The sequence below is a fragment of the Molothrus aeneus genome, chromosome 21 (genome assembly GCF_037042795.1).
Source record: "Molothrus aeneus isolate 106 chromosome 21, BPBGC_Maene_1.0, whole genome shotgun sequence".
NCBI lineage: Eukaryota > Metazoa > Chordata > Aves > Passeriformes > Icteridae > Molothrus > Molothrus aeneus.
Window position 1 is genome coordinate 1,517,296 of NC_089666.1, and position 26,209 is coordinate 1,543,504.

The following is a 26,209-nucleotide window of genomic DNA, read 5'->3' on the forward strand; positions in this document are numbered from 1 at the left end:
ATTCCACATTAGGCTTAGCACGATCCCTGACAGGTTTTCTCTTGCAAGGTCTCCTGCTCCCAAATCTGGGATTTTTCTTTTCTGCTTTTTATTCAGACCTATGGATTAAAAATGGAAAGTTTGGTGATATGCTGTCAGTATTTCCAGCTGGAAATGCATCTGGAAAAGTGTCCCTTTCTCAGGGTAAAAGCACAGCTTCTTGGCTGTATCAGTGATGTACTGTCTTACTGAAAGCTCATTAAATTGCCTTTTACTCCTCTTCCATTTGCCATCACTGCAGATTTTATCTGTTTGAAAGCTTTCATCCAATTAGCCTGTCCTGCTTCATTTCCTGGGCTGTGCCTGTTCCCTGTATTTCCCAGGTATGCTGTGCCATACCCTCAGAGGAGAGGTTGCCATGGAAAGCAGGTGAACCCATTTTCCATGGCTGCATCTTTCACTGGTGCTGAAGGAAAGCTGGAGGAGATGGAAGAGACTGTTTATCACCAGTCTGTCAATTAACTGGCAGTGCCAAGAAAAGCTGGGCAGACCAAGGGATGAGTTACTGATGTTTTTGCAGGTGGCTCTACTGTTGTTTTTAATTCATCTCAGGAAGGGGAGAATGAGGGAGTGAAAGATTTCCCCGTGCTACCATCAGCAGGTGGAACAGCACAAGGGAGAGCTGGGGCTGGAGTGTCTGTACACACTGAAACCAGAACCAGGCTTGTGTCCAAGTGCCCAGAGACAGAATGAACAAAAAGCTCTGCTCTTGCAGGGGGAGCCCATGAGGATCATTTACCGCATGCGGGGGTTACTGGGAGATGCCACGGAGGAATTCATCGAGTCCCTCGACTCCACCACTGGTAATGCATTTGTCTGCTGAAAGCTGGGATTAGATTTGAAATCTGAGGTTTGCTGCAGAGCAATGACATTATTATCCTCACAGCAGTGAGCTTAAAGTTGATTGACGTTGCTTTTGCAGCATTTACCTGCTTCACCTCGAGTGAAGGAGGATTTTAGCAGCGCTTTAAAGCTGTGCTTCAGATGTGAGCACTTGCTTGGCACGGGGACCATTCTGCCCAGCCCTTCTTCATATCTCTGCTCTTAATTCTTTTTGAATTCAATACAACTGAAGTGACTGGCATTGCTGGGAAATGTGTGCTGCTCTGCTCTCCATTTCTGCTCCCACTGCACGAGCGTGTCCCGCTGTGGCTGCTCCTGTCCTCACCGCTGTGTCTGTCCTGCAGATGAGGAGGAGGATGAGGAAGAAGTGTATAAGATGGCAGGGGTGATGGCCCCATGTGGAGGCCTGGAGTGCATGCTCAACAGACTGACTGGCATCAAGGACTTCAAACAGGGCCGGCACCTCTTAACCGTGAGTCTCCCTTTGGCACCGGGGTCAGGAGCTATGGGGAGGAAAATTCCACAGACATCCCTGAGGTTTAGACAATCTCCCTTGAGCTGGAGCAGCTCTTTCCCTCTCCTGTTCTTTCTGGGTAACAATTCCTTACAAAACTTGAAATGTCTAGAACCTGAGAAGTTGGTAAGACTAAATCCTGTCTTCTTGGAGGAATTGTTTTCTCCCTTGGCCATATCTGAAAACCAAAGCTGTGCTAAGAGATATAAATATACATATATGCATACAGATGTAAAAATCTGGGGTGTACTGTATCCCAGCAGTCTGGATATCAGGTCTATTATTGTATTAAACTATTACTTCAGTTTCAGCAAAATCCCCCTCGGTGTGAAGTCCCACAGAGAATCCCTTTGCTGTATTTTGCAGGTGCTGTTAAAACTCTTCAGTTACTGTGTGAAGGTGAAAATAAACCGGCAGCAGCTGGTCAAGCCAGAGATGAACACTTTGAATGTCATGCTGGGGACTCTCAACTTGGTAAGAACAACCTTGACTTCCAGAAGTTTTTTTTTCCATGGATTCCAATGAGTTTAAGCTACTTCTGACTGCCCTGCTGCCTTGTGACAACTACAGGAGATGGGAAATGTTGCTGTGCTGGCACTGCAAATTATCCTTTGGACATTCCTTATCTTTTATGGGTGGGAGTGTGGGGGCAGTTAAACCAGCTGGTGTTCCAGTGCCCCTTCCCACCTCAAACCAGTGACTGCTGGTGTTCAGGGACTGCTCCCACCTCAAAACAGTGACTGCTGCTGTTCAGGGACTGCTCCCACCTCAAACCAGTGACTGCTGGTGTTCAGGGACTGCTCCCACCTCAAACCAGTCACTGCTGGTGTTCAGGGACTGCTCCCACCTCAAACCAGTCACTGCTGCTGTTCCAGTGCCCCTTCCCACCTCAAACCAGTGACTGCTGGTGCTCCAGTGCCCCTTCCCACCTCAAACCAGTGACTGCTGCTGTTCAGGGACTGCTCCCACCTCAAACCAGTGACTGCTGCTGTTCCCCTGCGTGCTCTCACCTCAAACCAGTTCCTGCTGCTGTTCCTCTGAGCACCCCCATGTCTTGCAGGCTCTGGTGGCTGAGCAGGAGAGCAAGGACAGTGGGGGAGCAGCAGTGGCAGAGCAGGTGCTCAGCATCATGGAGATCATTCTGGATGAATCCAACGCGGAGCCCCTGAGCGAGGACAAGGTGAGTGGCTCCTTTGCCTGGGGTTCAGGGCTTGCACAGCCCTGCTGACAGGGATGCTGAGCTCCAGGAGCTGGAGGGGAGTGCTGATGGAGTCTGACCCTCGTTACACTTCTGGCAGGTCTTAGCAGGCCTTGGGGAAGGGCTCAAGGAGGGCCCTGAACCAAAAGCACTGCGAGGCTGTGTCAGGATGAGTCTTGCATGGTTGGGTGAGGGTTGTTAGGCACTGCTTGGATCCTTTCCTGCCTGTTTTGGGCCATGGGCCAGTGAGAGACAAGAAAAGACACAGCTTGGCCTTGTTTTTTGGAGTGTTTTTGTATGTGTTGAAAACATGATTGATTTTCCAGCTAATTGAGAATAAAACTGTATCTCATCTAGACTGAGAACAAGAAGAGCTTCTCACTCATCTTTTGAAGCTGTGGGTGAACAGGAATCTGGTGTGCTTTGGGTTGGAATTATTAGGCTTTTGGCTGGAAAATGCTTTAACAGCACGTGGAATAAGCCAGGTGTCAGCTAGAGGGGTTGGTGCAGCCATTCCACGAGACCTCTGGGACGAGACTGAGTTTTATTTTTATCAGTGACTACCCCTTCACAAGAGGAGTAGCCCACCAGCTCCCAGAGTGAGAATTTTCTTGTCAATTTATTGAATATAAATCCTGCTGCTTTTGCTTCACAGGGCAACCTCCTCCTCACAGGGGACAAGGACCAGCTGGTGATGCTGCTGGACCAGATCAACAGCACCTTTGTGCGCTCCAACCTGAGCGTGCTGCAGGGGCTGCTGCGCATCATCCCCTACCTGTCCTTCGGGGAGATGGAGAAGATGCAGATCCTGGTGGATCGCTTCAAGCCCTACTGTAACTTTGATAAGTACGTTGGCACAGCTCAGCTAAAAGCACCTGAAATGGCTTCTACTGACACATCTCTGCCTTCATTTCCTCATTGATGCTGCTCCAGTCTAATGCCAGGCTTCAGCTTCATTTCTTCTTTCACTTTCAAGCTAGTTTTGATATAAAAGTGTGAGCTCTAGCTTGAGGAATAGGTCTCCAGAGAGTACTTTGAGATGACAGGGGCCTGAATAGCTTTTCTGAGTCTCTGAGCTGGGGCAGGTACAGCATTCAGTTAGAATTACAGGCAGAGTTACCATCTCTTCTCTTTGTTCAGGTATGATGAGGAGCACAGTGGAGATGATAAAGTTTTCCTGGATTGCTTCTGTAAAATAGCAGCAGGAATAAAGAACAACAGCAATGGCCATCAGCTGAAAGATCTCATCCTGCAGAAGGGGATTACACAGAATGCCCTGGATTACATGAAAAAGCACATTCCAAGTGCAAAGAAGTAAGAGTCACTCTTTAATGTGTGTGGTTAATGTGTGTGACTGCCCTGGACATCCTCCTCATCCCATCACCACAATCTCCCAAGAAATCCATGAACAAGTGCCCATTCAGGAGCATTCAGAGCTGTGATGCAGAGGTCTGGTGAGGCAGTGCACATATAGGGATGACCTAAAAACCCTGAAATCTTCCCATTTGATACCCATCCAAGCTGATTTCTTGGATATCTCAATCCTTGTGTTTCCTGCCCGTTCCCTCCCGTTGCACAGCAACAGAGTTTTTGCTGTTGGTAGCCAACTCATGAACACAAATCCCCAGGCTCAGAGCTGGCACTGTGGCTGTGCACAGCATGGGAGTGGGAGTGTGACCGTCCCTTCATTAATGAGCTGAGCAGGGACACGGGGGAGGGAGGGAGGGAGTGTTCCCTGCAGCCTGGAGCCATGCTGCTGTCTGGGACACTCCCTCAGCTGCTGCCTTTTGTGTTCCATGCAGTTTGGATGCAGACATATGGAAGAGGTTCTTATCTCGACCTGCACTTCCTTTTATCCTGCGCCTGCTCCGAGGCCTGGCGACGCAGCACCCTGCAACGCAGGTGAGCCCAGGGCACTGGCACTCTGCTCTGGGGCTGCAGCTGAGCAGAAATTCCTCTAAGACCTGGTTCTACACTCATTTTTGTTGGGTTTTGTTTTGCCATCCTCATCACAGTTGGAACAGTTTTGCTCACAACTTTTTTCTGCTGGAAGATTTTGGTTCTAGTCTAAAAAGAATTCTGTTTGGGGGACAAAGCAGAGAGAAAATCCAGTTCTCCTGGGCTTACCTCTTATAAGAATTTGAAATTCTTATAAGAATTACTGATTCCGTTGGAAATCTCAAAGTAGGCATAGGTGTGGAAGCTTTTCAGATATTCCCTGGGCAAGTTCTGCCTTTGCAGAGCATCCTCTGAGTTTTGTGTGTCACATGACAATATTGGGAACATGACTCTGTGTCTTTGTCTTGATGCCTTGAGCCTCTGCTGGGCAGCTTCAGGCATCATCTGGAAAAGTCTGAGATTCTGATTTGAATATTTCCTCCTGCTGTGTGGTGTGAGATTGACATACAGTGTGAAGAGAAGGTAATTATTGATAAGCTCCTCAGGACGTGATCGTTGGTGTTTGAAGGCATCAATACAATGTCTTATCACAAAATAAACATTTTATCCGACATCCCCATGTGAGCTGGTGATGACCAGTGGAGAGGCAAATTGCCCCAGAATTACAGACAGGTTTTAGGGCCCAGGAGCATTAAAAAGAAGGAGCAGTTGTTGCAGCTCAGTGCTCTGCCCAGCTGTGCCCTGGGATTAGCAGGGACAGTCACTGTCCTGAGTCCCCTCCTCCTGAGCAGTGCTGTGTTCCCATCCCCCCCAGGTGCTAATAGGAACAGACTCCATCTCCAACCTGCACAAACTGGAGCAGGTGTCGAGTGATGAAGGCATTGGGACGTTGGCAGAGAACCTCCTGGAGGCTCTGAGGGAGCACCCCGAGGTGAACAAGAAGATCGACGCCGCGCGGAAGGAGACGCGCGCCGAGAAGAAGAGGATGGCCATGGCCATGAGGCAGAAGGCCCTGGGCACCCTGGGCATGACGGTAATGGCTGGGTGCTCTGCTCCTTCAGGGGTTTTCCTTCCTGCCCTGCTCAAGCTGCCTCAGCAGGAAGTGTGTGAAGGGATTTATTGATGGATATTGCAGAGCTCCAGCCCTCCCGTTTGCCTGGTGCTGCCAGGAGGGAACAGAGCTGCTGGGAGATGGGATGGGCATTCCAGTGCCAGTGGTGGCCATGGCGTGGTTTGTCATTGTTTTTAACCTGCTTGAGCTTTTCCCTCTTCCAGACAAATGAGAAGGGCCAGGTGGTGACCAAGACTGCGCTGCTTAAACAAATGGAGGAGCTGATAGAGGAGCCAGGACTGACCTGCTGCATCTGCCGGGAGGGATACAAGTTCCAGGTACTGGGGGCTAAGAGTTCTGCATAGTGGGAGCTAAAAGTTCCAGGTCATGGGAGCTAAGAGGTCCAGGTAATGGGAGCTAAGAGGTCCAGGTAATGGGAGGTAAGAGTTCCAGGTAGGGGGAGCTGAGAGTTCCAGGTAATGGTGACAGGAGATTGAAGTTCCAGGTGAAGGGAAACACATTTTCAGAGCCCTCAGCTCCTATGGGGACTTGCCAGTAGCTGGTTGCACAAGTGCTGGCACTGGAAGATCAGGAAGTCTCAGGGTTGGTTCTTCAGATCTGTAATTCCAGAGATGGCTGGGAAAGGAAAGTGAAAGCTGGAAAAACACAGGACCAGTTTAAGTTTGAGGTCGATATTGATGCAAGGAACCCTGAAAGGGGGAATAACATGCCCTGACTCTGTGATTCAGAAGGTTGAACAAGTGCTTTATTAAGCTATGTTATATTATACTACATACTATACTAATACTATACTGAACTATACTAAACAAAAACCTGTGACCCTTTCCAACAGTCACAACACAGCTTTGACCTAATTGGTCAATCAGTCAAAACAACCATCACCAGTGTCCAATTAACAAATCCCTTTTCAGCAAACAATCTGCATAACACATTCCACATGTGCCAAACAACAGATGCAGCAAGTGAAGATAAGAATTGATTTCTTCTTTCCCTGAGCTTTCTCACTGCCTTCCCCAGGAAAAATCTTGGGAGGGAGAATTATGTCTCTCTCTGTTCAAAGAGTATGTGAATACCACAAGGTTGGGACTGGGAGAGGTTCAATTCAGTGTGGTGTGGAAAGAGCAGGAGATGAGTTGCAGAGCTTGCTAAGGCAGCTGTGGTGTGGAAAGAGCAGAGATGTGCCCTGTGCAGAGCTGAGTGCTTGCTAAGGCAGCTGTGGTGTGGAAAGAGCAGAGATGTGCCCTGTGCAGAGCTGAGTGCTTGCTAAGGCAGCTGTGGTGTGGAAAGAGCAGAGATGTGCCCTGTGCAGAGCTGAGTGCTTGCTAAGGCAGCTGTGGTGTGGAAAGAGCAGAGATGTGTCCTGTGCAGAGCTGAGTGCTTGCTAAGGCAGCTGTGGGGTGGAAAGAGCAGAGATGTGCCCTGTGCAGAGCTGAGTGCTTGCTAAGGCAGCTGTGGGGTGGAAAGAGCAGGAGATGTGCCCTGTGCAGAGCTGAGTGCTTGCTAAGGCAGCTGTGAGGTGGAAAGAGCAGGAGATGTGCCCTGTGCAGAGCTGAGTGCTTGCTAAGGCAGCTGTGGGGTGGAAAGAGCAGGAGATGTGCCCTGTGCAGAGCTGAGTGCTTGCTAAGGCAGCTGTGTGTCCTTGCAGCCCACCAAGGTGCTGGGGATTTACACCTTCACCAAGCGCGTGGCGCTCGAGGAGTTTGAGAACAAGCCCCGCAAGCAGCAGGGCTACAGCACCGTGTCCCACTTCAACATCGTGCACTATGACTGCCACCTGGCAGCTGTCAGGTACGTGTGCCCACAGCCACACAGCCCCACAGCCTGGCCTGGAGGCCTTTCCAGCTGGTTTGGGATCACTGTGGGACTCTGGGTGGGCTGGGTTGTTGATCACTTTGCAGGGCTTCTCCATCAGGGTCTGCTTTAACACTGCTCTGGCCTGGACTCTGCCAGGTGCAGCATTGAGAGAAGCTGTGGAATTGTCATTTTTGGGATGTTTCCTTAGACAAAAGCTTGCATCCTCCTGACTTGCTCTGTCTCTTTGTGCAGACTCGCTCGGGGCCGTGAGGAGTGGGAGAGCGCAGCCCTGCAAAATGCCAACACCAAGTGCAATGGGCTCCTGCCAGTGTGGGGGCCCCACGTGCCAGAATCTGCTTTTGCCACGTGCTTGGCACGGTGAGTACAGGCAGGTTCTTCCCCAGGTGGTTGCATCTGGGTGAGTCAGATCCTTGCCACACACTCCTCTGAAATCTTGGGATCAGAGGTGGTGCAGCTGAATCTTGGTAAAACGGAGCCATTTCAGGTTCTACCATCAGGAGTGAATCTCCTAAAAAAGTGCAGGTGTCTGTTTGCTCCTTGGCTTCATGTAAATAATTTCAGAGCCTCCTTAGCCCCCAGTCTCAGCTGAAGATGCAGTGTTGATTCATTTGTGGCCCAGTGAGCCCCTACTGTACAAAAGAAACCTTCTGACACCAGTGGATTCCCTGGTGTAGATTTCCAGGCTTCTCATGGATGGTACTGAGGTGCTTGGGCACCTGTCTGGAGCAGATGGAGATGCTGATGTCAGGATTCTGCTTTACCTTGTGCTGGGTTTGTAATGTCACATTAGAAGTTTGGAACCTGACAGGGGGTAGGTTTAGATCAGATATTGGGAAGAAAGTCTTCCCTGTGAAGGGATGTGCACTGGCACAAGATGCCCAGAGAGGTTATGGATGTCCCATCCCTGGAAGTGTCCAAAGCCAGGTTGGACAGAACTTGAACCTGGGACAGTGGAAGGTGTCCCTGCCCATGGCAAGGGTTGGGACTGGATAATCTTTAATGTTCCTCCCAACCCAAACCATTCTGTGATTCTGTGGAATCAAGAGTGGCAACATCCTGGAACCATTTCAGCCAGGAGCTGTATCCCAGGTCCTGGGCATGGGAAAATAGTATTGATGTGTGGACAGATATCTGCAGATGGAATTGGATTTGCCAGAGTGAGCTGAAAGCCTCCCTTTGGGGAGGTTACTCCAAGGTAGCAGGGCTGCCTTTGTGAGTTTCTGTGCCACGCTTGCTGTGCTCCTGGGCTGTGCTGTGGCAGGAGCAGCTCTCTGCAAGCTCCCTGCTGATTTTCAGCCACAACACAAACCTGCAGGAGGGGCTGTGCTGTGGCAGGAGGAGCTCTCTGAAAGCCCCCTGGTGTTTTGCAGCCACAACACGTACCTGCAGGAGTGCACGGGGCAGAGGGAGCCCACGTACCAGCTGAACGTGCACGACATCAAGCTGCTGTTCCTGCGCTTCGCCATGGAGCAGTCGTTCAGCATCGACACCGGGGGCGGCGGCCGCGAGAGCAACATCCACCTCATCCCCTACATCATCCACACCGTGCTCTACGTGCTCAACACGTCAGTGCCACCCCTCCCACCCTCCCACAGCTCTGCACGGGCCAGCACAGATGGGAAATCACATAAAGTTTTGGGAGGGTTGCGCACCCTAAGTAGGTTGTTAAGGATTCGCATTGTTGGGAGTGAAGCCTGGACATGCCGGATAACAGGGAACCTATTGAGTAAAAGCAATTGGGAATTAGCTTCTCTTTCCATTCTAGATGTAATTATTACCTCTGGGGTGAGCAACAGGGTTATTACATTAAAGAAACTCTGCCAGCTTAATTTTCTCCTGAGCAGGCAGAAGAGACACTGCGATGAAATAATTGTTAGTTGAAAACTTAACCCTGATACAATTTTATTCAGTGTTCAAATAACACAGGTTGGTTTCCAGATTTGACGTCCTGGAGGAGGGTTCAGGTCCACCAGATTTTCCTGATATTTTTAATTTTTTGGGGGGGTTACCATTATTATTTTTTTGCCAATAAACAGCAGTGTATTGGCACTGCACTGAGGCTGTGTGGCCACATCCATGGGCACCCAGATGCTTTGGAAGACATGAGCTGGTTCTGATGCTGCAAAAATGGGCTGCCCATGTATATCCTGTATTGGAGGAGTTAGATATTAGTAAGTAATACTAATTAGATGAGGGTATAAATATTAAAATACACACCAAGGTCACTCCAAATGCAGTGCAGTGAAATCCCTCTCACTTTCCCGCCTGGAACTAATCAAGGTTTTGGCTGTAATACAATTTCTCTTTTGTTTTTAATATCTATCTCCAGATCCCTGTGCTATTGTTTTCCCAATCCTTTGGGAGACATATAAATGGAACTATTTGTTTCATCTTGTTAGGTTGCTGTTGGCACCACAGAGCCCAAAACCCGCTGGGCAGACGTGGAAAAAAGCCTTCTGTACTTCCCAGACAGAATTTTTAATATTAAATGGAGAAAATAAAGAGCTACTACTTGGCTCCCAGCTGCATCTTTTAGCAGATGAAAAGGTCACACAGCTTCATCTGCTGGGATGCTGCTTGGTGCCTGATAGGGAGAGTTTTATCTCACTTCAGAGTCACAGGTCTGACCTGGCTGGCAGCCTCTGCTGCTGCAGTAGAGCCACAGATGTGGCAAAGTGTGATGCAACTTCCCAAAGTCTCCTGTGACACGTGCTTTCCACTGTCAGTTCTGGGCTGTCAGGACTCCTGGGACACTGGAGCTCTGAGGGAAAGGAGGAGAAGGATAAAATATTTATATAAGCTGGCAGTAATGTGCAGTGTCTTTTGGCTTTGAATTTGGCTTGTATGTTCCCAGGGGTTGCTTTTGCAGTAGAGGAATTTTATAAATGGATCCAGGTGTGGCTGCAGGAGCTGCAGTGGCTATGTGGTGTCCCATGGGAGTTGGCACCACTCATGTTTTCTCAAAAAAGGGGAAAAATACCTCTACAGTGGTGTTACCTTCCACTGGGGCAATAGTAGCTGTTTGTCAAACCTCTAATGCCACCCACAACTCCAAGGAAAATGTGTTTGCTTCACTGGGAGCAGATCTCAGCCAGGGATGAGTTTGGGAAAAGCTGGTGGTGCCCACTGGGAGCAAATCCTCAGACAGGGTGTGAATTTGGGGGAAGCTGGTGGTGCCCACTGGGAACAAATCCTCAGACAGGGTGTGAATTTGGGGGAAGCTGGTGGTGCCCACTGGGAACAAATCCTCAGACAGGGTGTGAATTTGGGGGAAGCTGGTGGTGCCCACTGGGAGCAAATCCTCAGACAGGGTGTGAATTTGGGGGAAGCTGGTGGTGCCCACTGGGAACAAATCCTCAGACAGGGTGTGAATTTGGGGGAAGCTGGTGGTGCCCACTGGGAGCAAATCCTCAGACAGGGTGTGAATTTGGGGGAAGCTGGTGGTGTCCATTGGGAGCAAATCCTCAGACAGGGTGTGAATTTGGGGGAAGCTGGTGGTGCCCACTGGGAGCAAATCCTCAGACAGGGTGTGAATTTGGGGGAAGCTGGTGGTGCCCACTGGGAGCAAATCCTCAGACAGGGTGTGAATTTGGGGGAAGCTGGTGCTGCCCACTGGGAGAAAATCTTTAACCAGGGGAAGAGTTTGGGAAAAGCTGGTGGTACCCAGGGGGGCAGATCCTCAGCCAGGGTGTGAATTTGGGGGTGCCCAGCTGGCTGCCTGTGCAGGGTGCCTGGGCAGCACCCAGGGCTGCCGGGGGGCAGAGGCTGAGCCCCTGGAGCTGAGCAGCCTCTGAGGCTCCCCCTGTGTTGCAGGACCCGGGCGACCTCGCGGGAGGAGAAGAACCTGCAGAGCTTCCTGGAGCAGCCCCGCGAGAAGTGGGTGGAGAGCGCCTTCGAGGTGGACGGGCCCCACTACTACACCGTGCTGGCCCTGCACGTGTGTCCCCCCGAGCGCTGGCGCGCCATCCGCGGGGACATCCTGCGCCGGCTGCTCGTCACCGCCCACGCACGCGTGGTGTCCCCGGGAGGGGCCAGCAGGTCAGTGCCTCCCCTGGCTGGGTATGGGCACAGAGCCACTGGGGGCATTGTCACAGAGCCACTGGGGGCATTGTCACAGGGCCACTGGGGGCATTGTCACAGGGCCACTGGGGTCACTGGCACAGAGCCACTGGGGGCATTGTCACAGGGCCACTGGGGGCATTGTCACAGGGCCACTGGGGTCACTGAGACAGAGCCACTGGGGTCACTGGCACAGAGCCCCACGGGCCACTGTCACAGAGCCACTGGGGTCACTGGCACAGAGCCACTGGGGTCACTGGCACAGAGCCACTGGGGTCACTGGCACAGGGCCACTGGGGTCACTGGCACAGAGCCACTGGGGTCACTGGCACAGAGCCACTGGGGTCACTGGCACAGAGCTACTGGGGTCACTGAGACAGAGCCACTGGGGTCACTGGCACAGAGCCACTGGGGGCATTGTCACAGGGCCACTGGGGTCACTGGCACAGAGCCACTGGGGTCACTGGCACAGAGCCACTGGGGTCACTGGCACGGGGCTTGTGTCACTGTCACAGAGCTGCTCCTGTCACTGTCACAGAGCTGCTATGTCACTGTCACACCCACTTGTGTCACTGTCACAGAGCCCCATGGGCCACTGGCACAGGGCTTGTGTCACTGTCACAGAGCCACTGGGTTCACTGTCACACCCACTCATGTCACTGTCACACCCATTCCTGCCACTGTCACACCCACTCCTGTCACTGTCACAGAGCCACTTGTGTCACTATTACACTTGCTCGTGTCACTGTCACCCCCACTCGTGTCACTGTCACACCTGCTCACAGCCCCACTCACAGCCAATGGAGTGTGTGTAGTTTACACCAGGCGTTGGCCCCTCTGAGTAACCTTTGCACTCAGGGTTGTGGAGCTGCACAATCCCAGCCTGCCTTGGCTTGGGAGGGACCCTAAAACCCTCCCAGTGCCACCCCCTGCCATGGCAGGGACACCCCCCAGAGCCCAGGGACAGCCAGCAGAGCCCACGGACAGCCCCAGAGCCCAGGGACAGCCAGCAGAGCCCAGGGACACCCAGCAGAGCCCAGGGACAGCCCCAGAGCCCAGGGACAGCCAGCAGAGCCCAGGGACACCCAGCAGAGCCCAGGGACAGCCAGCACAGCCCAGGGACACCCCCAGAGCCCAGGGACAGCCAGCAGAGCCCAGGGACACCCAGCAGAGCCCAGGGACACCCAGCAGAGCCCAGGGACACCCAGCAGAGCCCAGGGACACCCCCAGAGCCCAGGGACACCCCCAGAGCCCAGGGACAGCCAGCACAGCCCAGGGACAGCCAGCAGAGCCCAGGGACAGCCAGCAGAGCCCAGGGACACCCAGCAGAGCCCAGGGACAGCCAGCACAGCCCAGGGACACCCAGCAGAGCCCAGGGACAGCCAGCAGAGCCCAGGGACAGCCCCAGAGCCCAGGGACAGCCAGCACAGCCCAGGGACAGCCAGCACAGCCCAGGGACACCCCCAGAGCCCAGGGACACCCAGCAGAGCCCAGGGACACCCAGCAGAGCCCAGGGACAGCCAGCAGAGCCCAGGGACAGCCCCAGAGCCCAGGGACACCCCCAGAGCCCAGGGACAGCCAGCAGAGCCCAGGGACACCCCCAGAGCCCAGGGACAGCCAGCACAGCCCAGGGACACCCCCAGAGCCCAGGGACAGCCAGCAGAGCCCAGGGACACCCCCAGAGCCCAGGGACACCCCCAGAGCCCAGGGACACCCCCAGAGCCCAGGGACAGCCCCAGAGTCCAGGTTGCTCCCAGCCCTGTCCAGCCTGGCCCTGAGTGGCTGCAGATGCCCCCCAGGGCTGGTCTGAGCAGGGAATTTCATTCTGGCTGTTCCCTGGAGTGCATCAATCAGCTGATCCATGGAAATGAAGCTTTTCCTTCTTCCTCCCCCACCTCAGCACTCAGCCATGAGCTGGCTGAGCTGTGCCTCATCCCTGTTTGCCTCCCTAAAGAAGCTCCTTCTGGGCCCTTTTGATCAGTGCTCCAGCCTCCCTCAAATAGAAAAATAGAAATAGAACTCAAATGCCATTGCTTTTTAAAAAGAAAAAAATCAATAGCAGCTGTCAGGCACTTGAAGCACAAGAATAAGTGGCTGTGCCTGCCTGACAAAGGCACAATATTTCCAGAGAGGGAAAGGGAATTCCAGTTTCTGAAAGGATGATTTGAAATAGCTGTCATAATTAGGAATCAATTCATTATTATTCTAAGTCGCCTTAAAGGGCATTTTTATGCTGATGACAGTAATTAGGTGTTTGATAAAGTCATTACATTGTAGTTGCACAAACCCAGCATGAACCAGTGCTCTTGGAAAAGGCAGAGAGCCCTGAAAGGGCTCCTCCATTGCTCCCTGTGCTGCTTTCAGCCTCCCCTGGCTCCTGTTTCCCATTTCCTGGGGGTTCTGACAGACCCAGGGGATGTCCTGGAGCCTCAGGGGGGGCAGGGCTAAGCCTGGGGTGGGTTTGCTGCTTTTTAAACCTCCCTGGATGTTCTGTTCCTTCCCCAGGTGCTGTAATAAAAGCACACTGGAACAGGCAGAGCCAGGAACTTCCAGCTAAAGCATCCAATGTCTGGAATTTCAGGGGAGCACACTCAGAAACAGTGCTCAGGAATTATGTCAAGGTTTATTCAAGGGCTTTCTTTAATCTCTGCAGACTAAGGGAGCACAAAGCCTCCCTCTGATAAAGCCTCTCAGGAACAGCAATGTGGCAATTCTGATTTCCAAGCTCTGTGCTTATTTATTCTTGTGGAAAATCAGGAAGAGGGTGATGGATGGTGAAAGGCTCTGCAGATAAATGCCAATATCTTGAATTTGTAGGCTGAGGCAGAGAGGAAGCCACTGGCTCTGACACCAGGGTAATGTCTGCATGCAAAGCATTCAAATTAGCATTCCATGTTCAGGGTGTTGTCTGGGAGCAGCTCCATTCCCAGAGCTCTGGGATGAAGGCTGGGGACACCCAAGGACTCACTGCTACCTGTGCATCTTAAAAAGGGACAGGAACCACTGCAGGGAACCCAGTGCATCTTAAAAAGGGACAGGAACCACTGCAGGGACCCCAGTGCATCTTAAAAAGGGACAGGAACCACTGCAGGGACCCCAGTGCATCTTAAAAAGGGACAGGAGTCACTGCAGGGACCCCAGTGCATCTTAAAAAGGGACAGGAACCACTGCAGGGACCCCAGTGCATCTTAAAAAGGGACAGGAACCACTGCAGGAACCCCAGTGCATCTTAAAAAGGGACAGGAGTCACTGCAGGGACCCCAGTGCATCTTAAAAAGCTGAGGATCTGCTGATCTGAAACCTCCTGTAAATCCTGGGAAGGGCAGGAGGGCTCTCCATGCCCTCATCCCAAGGCAGCAAATCCCACCCCACGGGGAGGTGCTCATGCAGCTCCTCAGCTGGGCCAGCCAGGGTCACAGATTTGGGGAGAATTGAGCCAAAAAGGGCTTCTGGCTCTGCCAGGAGGGGTGGAAGCACAGGTACCAGGGGGAATGATCAGCACCTCCCTTGTTTTGGTAACACTTCCTATTTAAACCAAAGATGAAATTCCCAGAATGGATCCCAGTTCTGGGATTTTGTAAATATAATTTACAGATCCCAAAGAACTGAATTTAGTGCTCATCGTTACTGAACCACAAATTCTGGCTAAAAAATCTTGTAGATGTTTTTTAGTGTAGCTTTCCTCTGGAATTTAGGAGGAAAAGACCATTTTGATTGTTTTCCCTTCCCTTTGCAAGCCAGGCCTGCCCAGTGTGTGGCTTTGTGCTGGCAGTCCCTGTCCAGCTGCAGGAGTGAAACCCAGCAGCTCCTCCATGGAGCAGCTGCTCCAGAAGGTAACTCCCAGCCCTAACCCACAAGGGCCTTTTCGTTTTCAATTAAAGGAGCAGACTGCAATTAGATCAAACCCATTCACATGAAAGGAAAAGTCTGGCTTGCAGGATTTGGGAGGCCAGAATTAGCCTCGCTCGGAGTTCTCTTCATCCCGTGGAAATTTAGTCACCTTTACTAATTGGTTTTCCTTTAAATAATTAAGCTGAGCTGCCCGAGCAGGCTGCCACCTACTAAGATGTCTGTTTTAAGGGCACAGACACACAAGTGGAGCCTTTTAATAAGAGCAGCAAAATGTTCCTTTTTCCCCCAGAAAAGCCCAGTCTGGGGCAGTTGCAGTGGGAGCCCCTGTTTGTGTTGCTGACTCACAGCAGCAGCAGCTGAGCTGGTCCTGGGTGCAGAAAAAATGGTTTTGATTTTTCCAAAGCTCTGGAGTGTTGAGGAGGAAGCAGCACGTGATGGGGCACCTGAGGAGCACAGGCACAAAAATTCCAAAGCCATGAGAGCTGCTGGCAGGAGGTTCCTCCTTGCCAGAACCTGTTTGTGATTAATCCTGCAGACTTTGGGAGCTGCTGTCCCAGCACAGCTCTGCACCTTTTAGGGCATTCCTACTGCTCCAAACCCAGGTGCTGCATTTCCAGAAGTCCTTTCCTGGCAGGAGAAGAACCAAGGATGTATTAAATGGAAATTCCTCCATTTCTTCAAGGACAAGAGATTTCCCTCAGAGTCTTGCAGAAATGCTTTTATGAGTTGGAAGCACAAAGCTGTTCTGTCATTGGTACCCCCTGGATTTGGTCTTTCCTTCAGGAATCTGCTGTTCTCCAGCAGTGAACACACAAACAAGGCCTGTGCATTGTTTTTCCCACTCTGCTGTTGATTTCCTGGGTAGTCTCAGCCCTCCAGTTCCCTCAGTGCTCGTTTCCCTCCATGGAAGGAGGTTTGGCTTGCAGAGCTGCCCTGGAGCAGAGCGGGTGCCCAGAGAGCCCCAGGTGCCCAAAGTTTCCTGGGCAGGAGCACCCAGCCAGGCCACTCAGAGCCCTCCCTGCTGTCACTGCTGGGCCCTGGCTGCTCCTGCTGCCATCAGGGGGTTCCAAAGCCCCATGGTGTCGGGTTTGGTGTTGCTGAAATGGCTCCCAAGGTATTGGAAAGTCTCTTTTTTCCCAGCCCCATGCTCGAAGAAGAAGTCGAGATTCCTCGGCTCTGCTTTTCAAGGTTCTTTATTTTCTCTCATCTGTTCCATTCTTTCTCTGACCTGCTGAGATCTGTCCAGCAGGTCAGTTTGTGGCACACTGACCACCTTGGGGTGGTGTTGGCCTTTTATACTGAGAATTAGGTGTACTTTATTTACAATAATTTTCCAATACCTATCACCAATGTTAGACAGTCTGTCTCTATCCTAAACCAACCAAACAGTGCCACCATCCCAGCAGAAGATGGAGGACAAGAAGAAGAAGAAGGACAGGACATGCCCAGATTCCTCCATCTTACCTCCTGAACCCCATTCTAAAAACCCCAAAATTCTACTTTTCCACCCTGTGACAAATTCACTGTCATTCTATTCAAACTCTTGTGGCTTGTACATCTTTGTACAAAGTTGGGAATTGTTTCCATGGGTTAAAATCAAAGGTGTCTTTGACTCCATGCCAAGGCCTCTGAGCCCCTGCCAGGGTCTGGAGTCCTCCAGGGCAGCCAGAGGGATGCCCTGGGTTCCCCACCATGGCAGAGGGATTAAGTGAGCCTGCGTTCCCTCCCCAGACTGGCAGACAAGGCGGTGAAGGAATACGCCACGTACCGCTCGGGGCTGCTCTTCTGGGCCCTCGTGGATCTCATCTACAACATGTTCAAGGTAAGGAGAGCACTGCAGGTCCTCTGCAGCACCTCCAGCTCAGCCCCACTTCAGCTTTCCTACCTGAGCCATGCCATGAGTTTGAAATAGAAATCAAAATTTGAAACCCCTCTCTCCAAGGTCCTTGGAAATGAAACTTCACAGGATCCCAGGATGGTTTGGGTGTGGAGGGGCCTTAAAGCTCATCCCATTCCACCCCTGCCATGGCAGGGACACCTTCCACTGTCCCAGCCCCATCCAGCCTGGCCTTGGGCACTGCCAGGGATGCAGGGGCAGCCCCAGCTGCTCTGGGCACCTGTGCCAGGGCCTGCCCACCCTCACAGGGAAGGATTTTTCCTTCTTTTTTTCTTCTGCCCCTTGTAAAAGCAGAAAGGCCACAAGAAGCTGCCTGTGCTCATTGCAGCCCTTGCAGTAGCTGAAGAATTGAGAGACTTCTCCAGCTGGCAGCACTCTTGTGTTGTGTATTTGCTGACTTTTCCTGCTCATTGTTGATGGAAGGAAGGACATTCCAGGCTGTGCCAGGGAAATTGTTGGGTGAGGAAGGAGCCAGGGGCAGAAAGAAACCTGCAGCTTCCAGAGAGGGTTCAGTGCTCAGGGTGAGAGAATGCCTGGGACCTTGTTTCATCCTGCAAAAAAGGATCATGAAGCTGCAGTCAGGGAATTCCTTCCTCTCTTGGTTGTTTGCAGGAGGCAGGGATGGAAATCCAGGAGCAATGGGAGAAGGCACCAGGGTTTGCAGTAATTTTTTTTAAATTAAATCATTATTAAATCATTCTTTTTGGCCTGATTTGGTGTGTTTGTCCCCTGTCAGAAGGTGCCTACCAGTAACACAGAGGGAGGCTGGTCCTTCTCTCTGGCTGAGTTCATCCGACACAACGACATGCCAATCCACGAGGCTGCAGACAAGGCCCTGAAAACCTTCCAGGAGGAATTCATGCCAGTGGAAACGTTTTCTGAGTTTTTGGATGTGGCTGGTGAGTGTTTGCTTGCCCTTTTATAGGCTGCCTTGTGCAGCTGGTGACTGGAGCCAGCAGCATTCCTGACACTGCTGCAGCTCCTGGGGAGGGGACAGGGAGAGGAGGGCTCAGCACTGCCCAGCCTGGGCTGGCCCCAGACTGCTGGGACACACACCTGAGCAGCCCCAGGCAGGAAAACCTCCCCCCTGCCCTGTGAAACATCTGTAGCACAGCTGGAGGGTGGTTTGTGGGGTCTGTGGTTGAGGGCTGGTGAGCAGATGGGACCTGCAGCAGGTGGGTGCAGCCAGAGCTGCTCCCTGAGGATTTTGGTACCTCCAGGAGTCAGGAGATGCTGAAAACCTGCAGGGAAGCTGGAACTGCTCTTTCCTCTCTCAAAATCTGCCCCAGGCCAGTCTCTCACTGCCCAGCACAGGGAGCAGAGCTGGGGAGCCCAGGAGCAGCTCCGTGTGGATTTAGTGTTTGATTAAATTCACATTTCAGTCCCTCCTGCACGTGCACCCAGCAGGGTTTGCCCTGCTCGTGTCCAGCCCTAAAATAACCCTGCAGCTGTCAGTGGCTCACACATGGCCCAGCACAAATCCCCCTGGGCAGGACAAACAGGGGCTGATTCTTCTCTCTTGCCTTCTTCTGTTCAAAGGACTCTTGTCAGAAATCAATGATCCCGACAGCTTCCTCAAGGACCTCCTGAACTCCATCCCCTGAGCTGCCAGCACGGAGAAGCTTTGGGCAGAGCCTCCACTGCTTGCCTTCCACCCCTCTGTGTCCCTCCTCGTGCAGTCTGTCCCTTTCCCAAGGAGTGCTGCAGTTTTTTGTTGGAATATTTTTTGTTTTGTTTTCCTTTTTTTTTTTGTTTTGTTTTTGTTTTGTTTTGTTTTTTATTTTCTACAATTTTTCTTCATGGAGTGATTTGAAATTTAGAAATTTGTGTTTCAGCGCTTCTATCTGTAAAGCCTTGTGCATTCAAGCTGTTTGAAAGAACTTGTACAGAGAGGAATCCAAACCAGTAAATCCTAATGCTTTAGTGTGCACCTCTTTGAAGTTAAATAAACAGAACAAATGGGTAAGCTGGGCCTGACTAGTGCTTGAACCAGGCAGGAGCCTCAGTGCCGAGGTGTCCTCACATTTCCCTCCAGAGCTGCTGCTCTCTCCAGCCCTGGGCCTGCTCAGGGAGCCCCAGGGAGCAGCTGGGCACTGCCTGCTGCCCTGACAGGGTCTGTGTGGGGCTGGGGCCTCAGGGGTCTGCAAGGACAACATCCCATCCCATCCCTTCCCTTCCCTTCCCTTCCCTTCCCATCCCATCCCATCCCTTCCCTTCCCTTCCCATCCCATCCCATCCCCATCCCTTCCCTTCCCTTCCCATCCCATCCCATCCCCATCCCATCCCATCCCATCCCATCCCATCCCTTCCCTTCCCATCCCATCCCTTCCCTTCCCATCCCATCCCATCCCATCCCATCCCATCCCTTCCCTTCCCTTCCCATCCCTTCCCAAACCTCCCGTCCCCTCCTTTCCCCTCCCGTCCCCAGCTCTGTGTCCCCTCCATGGAGTGTCCAGGGCCTGTCCTGGCTCCCTCCCAGGCTGGATCCCGAGCTCTCTGTGCCTCTGATGGATGTCCCCTCTCTGGGGGCTGCTCCCATCCCTGTCCCCTCTTCTCTGGGAACCCTTCAGCTCCAGCCAGGGCAGCCCCAGGGCCCTGCACTGCCCCCCTGCATGCCCAGCCCAGCTCTGCCCCAGCCCTGCTCCCCACCTGTGCATGCTGGAGCCTCCCCTGGCTCAGTTCTGCTGACACCTGGTGAGGCTGGAATCTAATAAAGCTTCCCTGGCTTCCTCGTCTCTGTTTGAACTTGAATTCCCCAGCACAGTCCCAGCCCAGAAATAACAATAATAATAATAATAATAATTGAGAGGCTGAATAACTCCCCAGCCCTTTGGTGCCTGGTGTTAGTGCTGGATTGGCAATTAGCAGAGGGTGAAGGTGCAGTGTTTGTGTTCTCACCTCTGGGCTGGGGTCACTCCTGGCAGCTGCAGCTGCTGCTGGGGAGGGGCTGGGCAGGACCTGCCCCGGGGGCTTTGCTGGGTGCCCCACAGGGGCTGGGCTGGGCAGGACCTGCCCCGGGGGCTTTGCTGGGTGCCCCACAGGGGCTGGGCTGGGCAGGACCTGCCCCGGGGGTTTTGCTGGGTGCCCCACAGGGGCTGGGCTGGGCTGGTGCCTCTGCCTGGCCCTGGGAGGTGCAGGAGGGGCTGCTCTGGAGTTGGCTCCTTGGAGCAGCAACCCTGCACCTCTGCTGCCCTGGAACCCCATCAGAGAGCAGGCACAGCTCCGTGGGAGCCCTGCAGAGCCAACAGAACCTGCTCCAAGCTGCAGCTGGGCTGCTCAGGGTGGCTGCAGAGTCACTGGGGCAGCCTGGGCAGTGCCAAACCCCCCAGCCCTGCCAGAGCTGCCCCAGGGCTGTGGGGCTGTGCTGCTCAAGGCTCTCAGCAGGGCCAGGGCTGAGCCCCCACCGTGTTCTGGCTTTGCCATTTGTGGCCAGGGCTGGGGAAGGTGTGGGAGCTGCAGGAGCACCAGGGCTGCCTCCCTGCCCTGCTCAGGGCCTTTGCTGGCCAAAGCAGCTCTGGTGCCCTGCAGCCACAGCCTGGGGGTGCCCCCAGCCCTGCCAGGGCAGCCTGGTTCCCTTGGGCAGCACAGCTGAGCTGGGAATGCTGCTGGGAATCCTGCTGGGAATGATGCTGGGAATTCTGCTGGGAATGCTGCTGGGAATGCTGCTGGGAATCCTGCTGGGAATGCTGCTGGGAATGATGCTGGGAATGATGCTGGGAATCCTTCTGGGAATCCTGCTGGGAATCCTGCTGGGAATTCTGCTGGGAATGCTGCTGGGAATCCTGCTGGGAATGATGCTGGGAATGCTCCTGGGAATCCTGCTGGGAATGCTGCTGGGAATGATGCTGGGAATCCCGCTGGGAATTCTGCTGTGCCCCACTTGTGCTGGCCCTGATCTCCTGTCAAAGCAGATTCAGGAGCTGCTGGGGCTCCTGGCAGGGGAACCTTGGGCTCCCCCCCTCAGCTGGGGCAGATCCTCGGGGCTGCCAGCAGCACAGCCTGGGCCCTGCTCAGCATCAGGGACACTGAGGAGGTGGCACCTCAGAGGGAGCTTTGAAACTTCTTGCAGCAGCTCCCCAGAGCTGTCCTGGGTGCTCTGCAGAGGCCCAGAGATGGATTTTGGATAATAAAGGAGCTGCAAGCAGTGGCTCCCTGCCCAGGGCTGTGGTTTAGGGACAAGCCGGGGCTGAAGAGAAGGTGGGAGCATCCTGACAGTGCTGGGGAGCAGATGGGCCTGGGAGGGACTGAGGGTGACAATAACGACCCCAGCAGAGGTGGGGAGGGACAAGAACAAAAGGGAAGTGCTTTGGAAAGTTCAGCTGGTCCAGGCCACACAGAGAGGCTCCAAAGTTCTCAGTGCTGCACAAAGCAAAGAGCTCCAGGCTCCAAAATCCCTGGGCTGGGGCTGGGAGGTCAGCAAAGACTTAGGGGAGTTTGTTACTTAAATTAAGAATGAGAAGACTGAGGGGAGATGCCTCAAAATGGATGAAGTTACTCAAAGTGATGAGCTGAACCATGAGCTGAACAACAGAGTCAACCCCCTCTCCAAAAAAAATTAATTTATTTGCCAAAGACATTATTTGGGGGAAAGAAGCCCTTTGTGATGCAGGAGAGGCTGGGTGAGCTGTGGGATTGCTTTGAACCTGACTGTGGGCAGGAGCTCCCCACAGTCAGGGATTTCTGACATCCCTGCACTGGGTTGGGCTCCAGGATTTAATTAATGTGGGGACTAATTAAACCTGGGGAGAGCAGGGACCTGCTGCCCCCCCAGCTGCTGCAGGTGCCACAGAGCCCTGACCTGCCCTGGCTGTTCTGTGCTGCTCCTGCCCTGGAATTCCCTTTCCCAGCTCAGCTCAGGGCCCTTCCCTGCTCCTCTGCCCACCAAACTCTCCTGCTTTGTCTCTGCAATTCCCCAGAAATGTTTTCAGATGAGCAGGGCTGGAGCTGCTGCCCATAAACACAGCCAGCTGCAGTGCTCCAGTGCCACAGAGCATTCCCTGGACTTTTCCCAGTGGAGGAAAAGGAATTTCCTCCCTGGACCTGAGTCTGTGGCACCTTCCAGGACATGGCAAGACCGTGGTGGAGCCTTGAGGGACGTGGTGGGGACATCCTGGGGCTGCAGTGCCCCAGAGCTGGATGGAACCCCGCATTTTCCTCCAGGTTCTGCAGGGTTGATGACCTGGCCATGCTGCAGGAGCCTGCAGGCCCTGGGTGCACACAGGGAATCCTGCAGGGGGAATCCTGCAGGGCTCCCTCCCGGCCTTTGGGCCAGCCCAGGGCTGGATCCTGCTCAGGTCACAGCCCAGGGACCCTCCAGGCACCGAGTGACAGAAAGGAGCTCAAAGCCACCAAGTCCAGGCTCCTGAATTCACTCCTGGTGTGACCAGGCAGGTTTGGAGCTGCCCCGCAGCCCCAGGAGGCTCCCAAAGCACCCAGGGATGTCCTGAGGCTGGGTAGGAGCCACCCCTGGTCACGTTTCTGTTCCCTGGTAAGAAAATCAGGATTGGCCTTGACTCGTTTGCTGCACGGCCACGTTCCCATCCAGGTGGGGGTGAGTCACAGCTCAGGTGTGAGGGATCAAGGATCCAGGGAAAAACAAGCTCTGAGCTCACCAGGAGGGCTGGAAAAGGGTCTTGGGTGCATTGAGGACAAAATCACCTCCGGGACGTCGCCCCTGGCTCTCCAAGTTGATGGGAAAAGCCAGGGGCAGCCACCTGAGCCTCCAGGAATGGTTACTCCCTTCTTTCCAGGAGGGAAAAAAATAATGGTTAAATCCCTATTTGCAGACATCTTTGCAGGATTGATCCCAAGCCTTCACATCAGCAGCTGGGGAGGAACCAGCTCCACCCTTTATCCAAAGCCTGGGATCCCCCTCCTCTCCCAAAGGGGAATGGCTCAGCAGGAGAAGATGCTTTTAGGGAAAATTCTCCATCAAATGGTACAAAGGACACATGGAGGGGAAGCCCCCATGCTGTGCTTTAACCCCAGGCAGGTTGGGGACCTTCAGGCATTAACCCAAAGAGGTTTTGGGGTGTGTGAGGAGGTCTGGATGTGCCTCTGGGAAGATTTTGTTTTCCTGGTGCTTGTTGAGCCTTTCTTGAGCAGGATCCTCCCGTGCTCAGTGCTGTTCCTGCAGGTCCCAGGTGTGGAGTGGGAATTGCAACCTCCCTCCTGTCCCACAGGGATTTTCTCCCACTGCTGCCACAGAGCCCAGGAGGGATCAGAGCATTCCTGCTCCCTGATCCTCACTCTTGGATGCTGCAGAGCTCTCCTGCCCCTTCCCTTCCCTCTGGGAGCATCAGGACCTCACAATGCTCCAAAAATCAGAGTTTTCCTTCTGGAAAGGAGGAAAGGAATCCCCACCCTGGCACTCCTCAGCCTGACTCAGCCTGGTCCCTTCCCTTGGGAAACTCAAACCCTGAGTGGGTGAATCATGGGGCTGTGGGAGAGCCCAGCCAAGGCTGGTGCAGCCCTCCAGGCCCCGGGGGACCCACAAATGTCCCTGGAGCTGCAGGAGAGGTGGGAATGGTGAGAGAGCCCAGCTCTGCCTCTCCTGGGGTTGCTGCATCCCCTCCAGCCCACCCCACAGGGGCAATATGCTGAAATTGTTCTGCCACTCCCTACAGCCCTTCTCCAGTGGGTGTGTGACATTAAACAGGGCAAATATTGAGTAGAAGTTGGAAAAATTCAGGTGTTTGTGGTTTAAGTTCAGCTTTGACATATGGAGAGAGGCTGAGCTTTAAAAATAAACAAACATCAAGATCACCATGTTTAGTCTTGGCTGCTCCTGCCAGGGATGTTGGGTCTGACTCCTTTCCCACCTTTCCCTGCCGTGGGGCTGCAGGAGGGACAAAGGAGATGTTTGGATTTGGGGGAGGAGGAGGAGGGCAGGGCAGCCAGGGCCACCCTCTCATTAAAGGGCTCGGGCTCGAGTGCCTCAGAGGGAGAGATCCCTGCCCTAACGAAGATAACCCGATAATTACTGTCATTAATCACAGCCCCGCTGGTTCTTTCCCAGGTGTGGTTCCAGCAGCGCCTCAGCCACGCTCAGCACCTGCCCTGGGCAGAGTCAGGGCTGGGACAGGAGATTGGGATGGGGATTGGGATGGGAAAGGGCTCAGGGTGGAGCCTGGAGCCCTCTGGGGCTCGGCCCCAGGGACAGCCCCGGGTGCATCCCGTGCTCAGCCCCGCTGGCTCTGGGGCTGTGTCCCGGCCTGGAGGAGTTTGAGTTTCCCAGCGCAGGGTCCGTGTTTGGGACACCCCGCGGCTCCATCGCTGCGGCTTCTCCCGGCCGCTCTTTTTAATCCCATTTAATGAGCGAACCCAGCAGCATCCTGTAATTACCGCTAACGTTTGATGGCAGCCAGCCCAATGCCAGGGGTGACATCAGGCACCGAGGGTGGCACAGGAGCCCAGCTCACTGCCCGGCCCTTCCTGCAGCCACCTCTGCTGCTCTCAGCAGCTTCGAGCGGAACCAGCGCGGGGAGCTGGGAGAGGCGGGAGGGAACCGCTCCAAAGCCCCGCGACTCACGGCAGGGACACCGCGGGGACGGGCACAGCATCCCCGGGCCCGGGGGAAACCCGAGAGCTCCAGGGGAGATGGCCCCGTGTCCCTGTGGGTGCCCCAGGGGAGATGTCCCCCCTCGGGATAAATCCCGGTGTTTGTGAATTGTCCCTGTGTGTCACAGTGTCGCTGTGAGTGCTCCAGGTGTGCTGTCCTCACTCAGGACAAACCCCGGTGTCCCTGTGGGTGCCCCAGGGGAGATGTCCCCTCCCCCGGCCAGGTCCCAGTGGCCCTGCGAGTGCCCCAAATGAGATGTTCCCCCTCAGGACAACCCCCGGTGTCACTGTGGGTGCTCCAGGTGTGCTGTCCCCTCCCACAGACAGGTCCCCGTGTCCCTGTGGGTGCCCCAGGTAAAACGTCCTGGTGTCCCTATGAGTGCCCCAGGTGTGCTGTCCCCCCTCGGGATAAATCCCGTTTGTGAATTGTCCCTGTGTGTCACAGTGTCCCTGTGGGTGCCCCAGGTGTGATGTCCCCGTGTCCCTGTGGGTGCCCCGGGTGTCCCCTCCCCAGAGCAGCCCCACTGTCCCTGCCGGGGGACAGGAGGGGACAGGAGGGAGGTACCGGGGGATGCCCGGGCAGTCCCAGCCCCGCATTCCCGATCACGCCCAGATCCCTCACAGCTCCCACCGGGAAGTTTTTCTTCTCCCCGTGTCCTGCAGAACCTGTCAGGCTAAAACTCCCCACGGTGCAAGCAAGGAAAAGAACCAGCCAATGGCTTCTGGAGGAGAGGCTTCGACAGGGAGTTAAAAATAAAAAATAAATCCCAATTCAACCTAACCCCCCTCAGTGCTCGGAGCTTTGGATGCCGCTCAACCCAGCAAAGTTTGGGGCAACAACGAGACAGGAATCATTTATTCTGTTAATTTGAAATCATCCTGCAGCTGAGTTAATCAGGCCGTGCTCCTGCAGAACGAGGAGTTGGAGCATTTGGGGATGGCAGCGCCGCGCGTGGGCGCGCCCGGATCCCGCAGCGCATCCCGGGATGGGCCCGGAGCCGCTGCCGGAGCGATCCCGCCCCGGGGCACCCCTGGGCCGCCTGTCCGGGCCCGTCCCGCATATTTGCCGCCCTACTCAAGGCGGATGAAATGTTTGGTTCCTAAGGAAGCAGCGAGCGCTGCCGCCGTCTCCAGGGAAATCGCGGCGTGCCCCGAGCGCGGATGCTCCGCTCGGCACCTTCATCTCCTCCGCCCTCCGGGGCTGCACCCGCGGCTGCGGCTTTGTTTGCAAAATATTGACGCCTCTCCATGGAGGAGATCAGCCCGGCCGGGCTGGGCCCGGTCCCTCCCGCGCATCCCCGAGTCGGGGCTGTGCAGGAGCATCCTCGCTCCTCGGGCTGGCTCTGGTTGGTGCTGCTGACGCCCACAAACCCCCAAATGCGGGTAAATGAGGTTTTTGTGACTGCAGGAACGAACCTGTCGCCCTGGGTTTTTAAGATTTTCTAAGCCTTCTGATGTTCA

At 54.1% G+C, this 26,209-nt stretch overlaps 1 protein-coding gene across 1 annotated transcript in view; it reads left to right on the forward strand.

Moving 5' to 3' along the window:
• The window catches only part of UBR4 (ubiquitin protein ligase E3 component n-recognin 4), a 94,174-nt gene extending 75,020 nt beyond the window's left edge, over positions 1–19,154 (forward strand). The window contains exons 91-106 of the mRNA XM_066564190.1: positions 755–842; positions 1,227–1,354; positions 1,763–1,870; positions 2,457–2,576; positions 3,250–3,440; positions 3,735–3,908; positions 4,397–4,496; positions 5,308–5,526; positions 5,769–5,882; positions 7,211–7,353; positions 7,612–7,737; positions 8,751–8,945; positions 11,194–11,418; positions 17,023–17,113; positions 17,925–18,087; positions 18,728–19,154. Of these exons, the coding sequence (XP_066420287.1) occupies positions 755–842; positions 1,227–1,354; positions 1,763–1,870; positions 2,457–2,576; positions 3,250–3,440; positions 3,735–3,908; positions 4,397–4,496; positions 5,308–5,526; positions 5,769–5,882; positions 7,211–7,353; positions 7,612–7,737; positions 8,751–8,945; positions 11,194–11,418; positions 17,023–17,113; positions 17,925–18,087; positions 18,728–18,792 (2,250 nt within the window). The 3' untranslated portion in view covers positions 18,793–19,154. The remainder of the gene's footprint in view (positions 1–754; positions 843–1,226; positions 1,355–1,762; positions 1,871–2,456; positions 2,577–3,249; positions 3,441–3,734; positions 3,909–4,396; positions 4,497–5,307; positions 5,527–5,768; positions 5,883–7,210; positions 7,354–7,611; positions 7,738–8,750; positions 8,946–11,193; positions 11,419–17,022; positions 17,114–17,924; positions 18,088–18,727) is intronic.
• Positions 19,155–26,209: the final 7,055 nt, after the last annotated feature.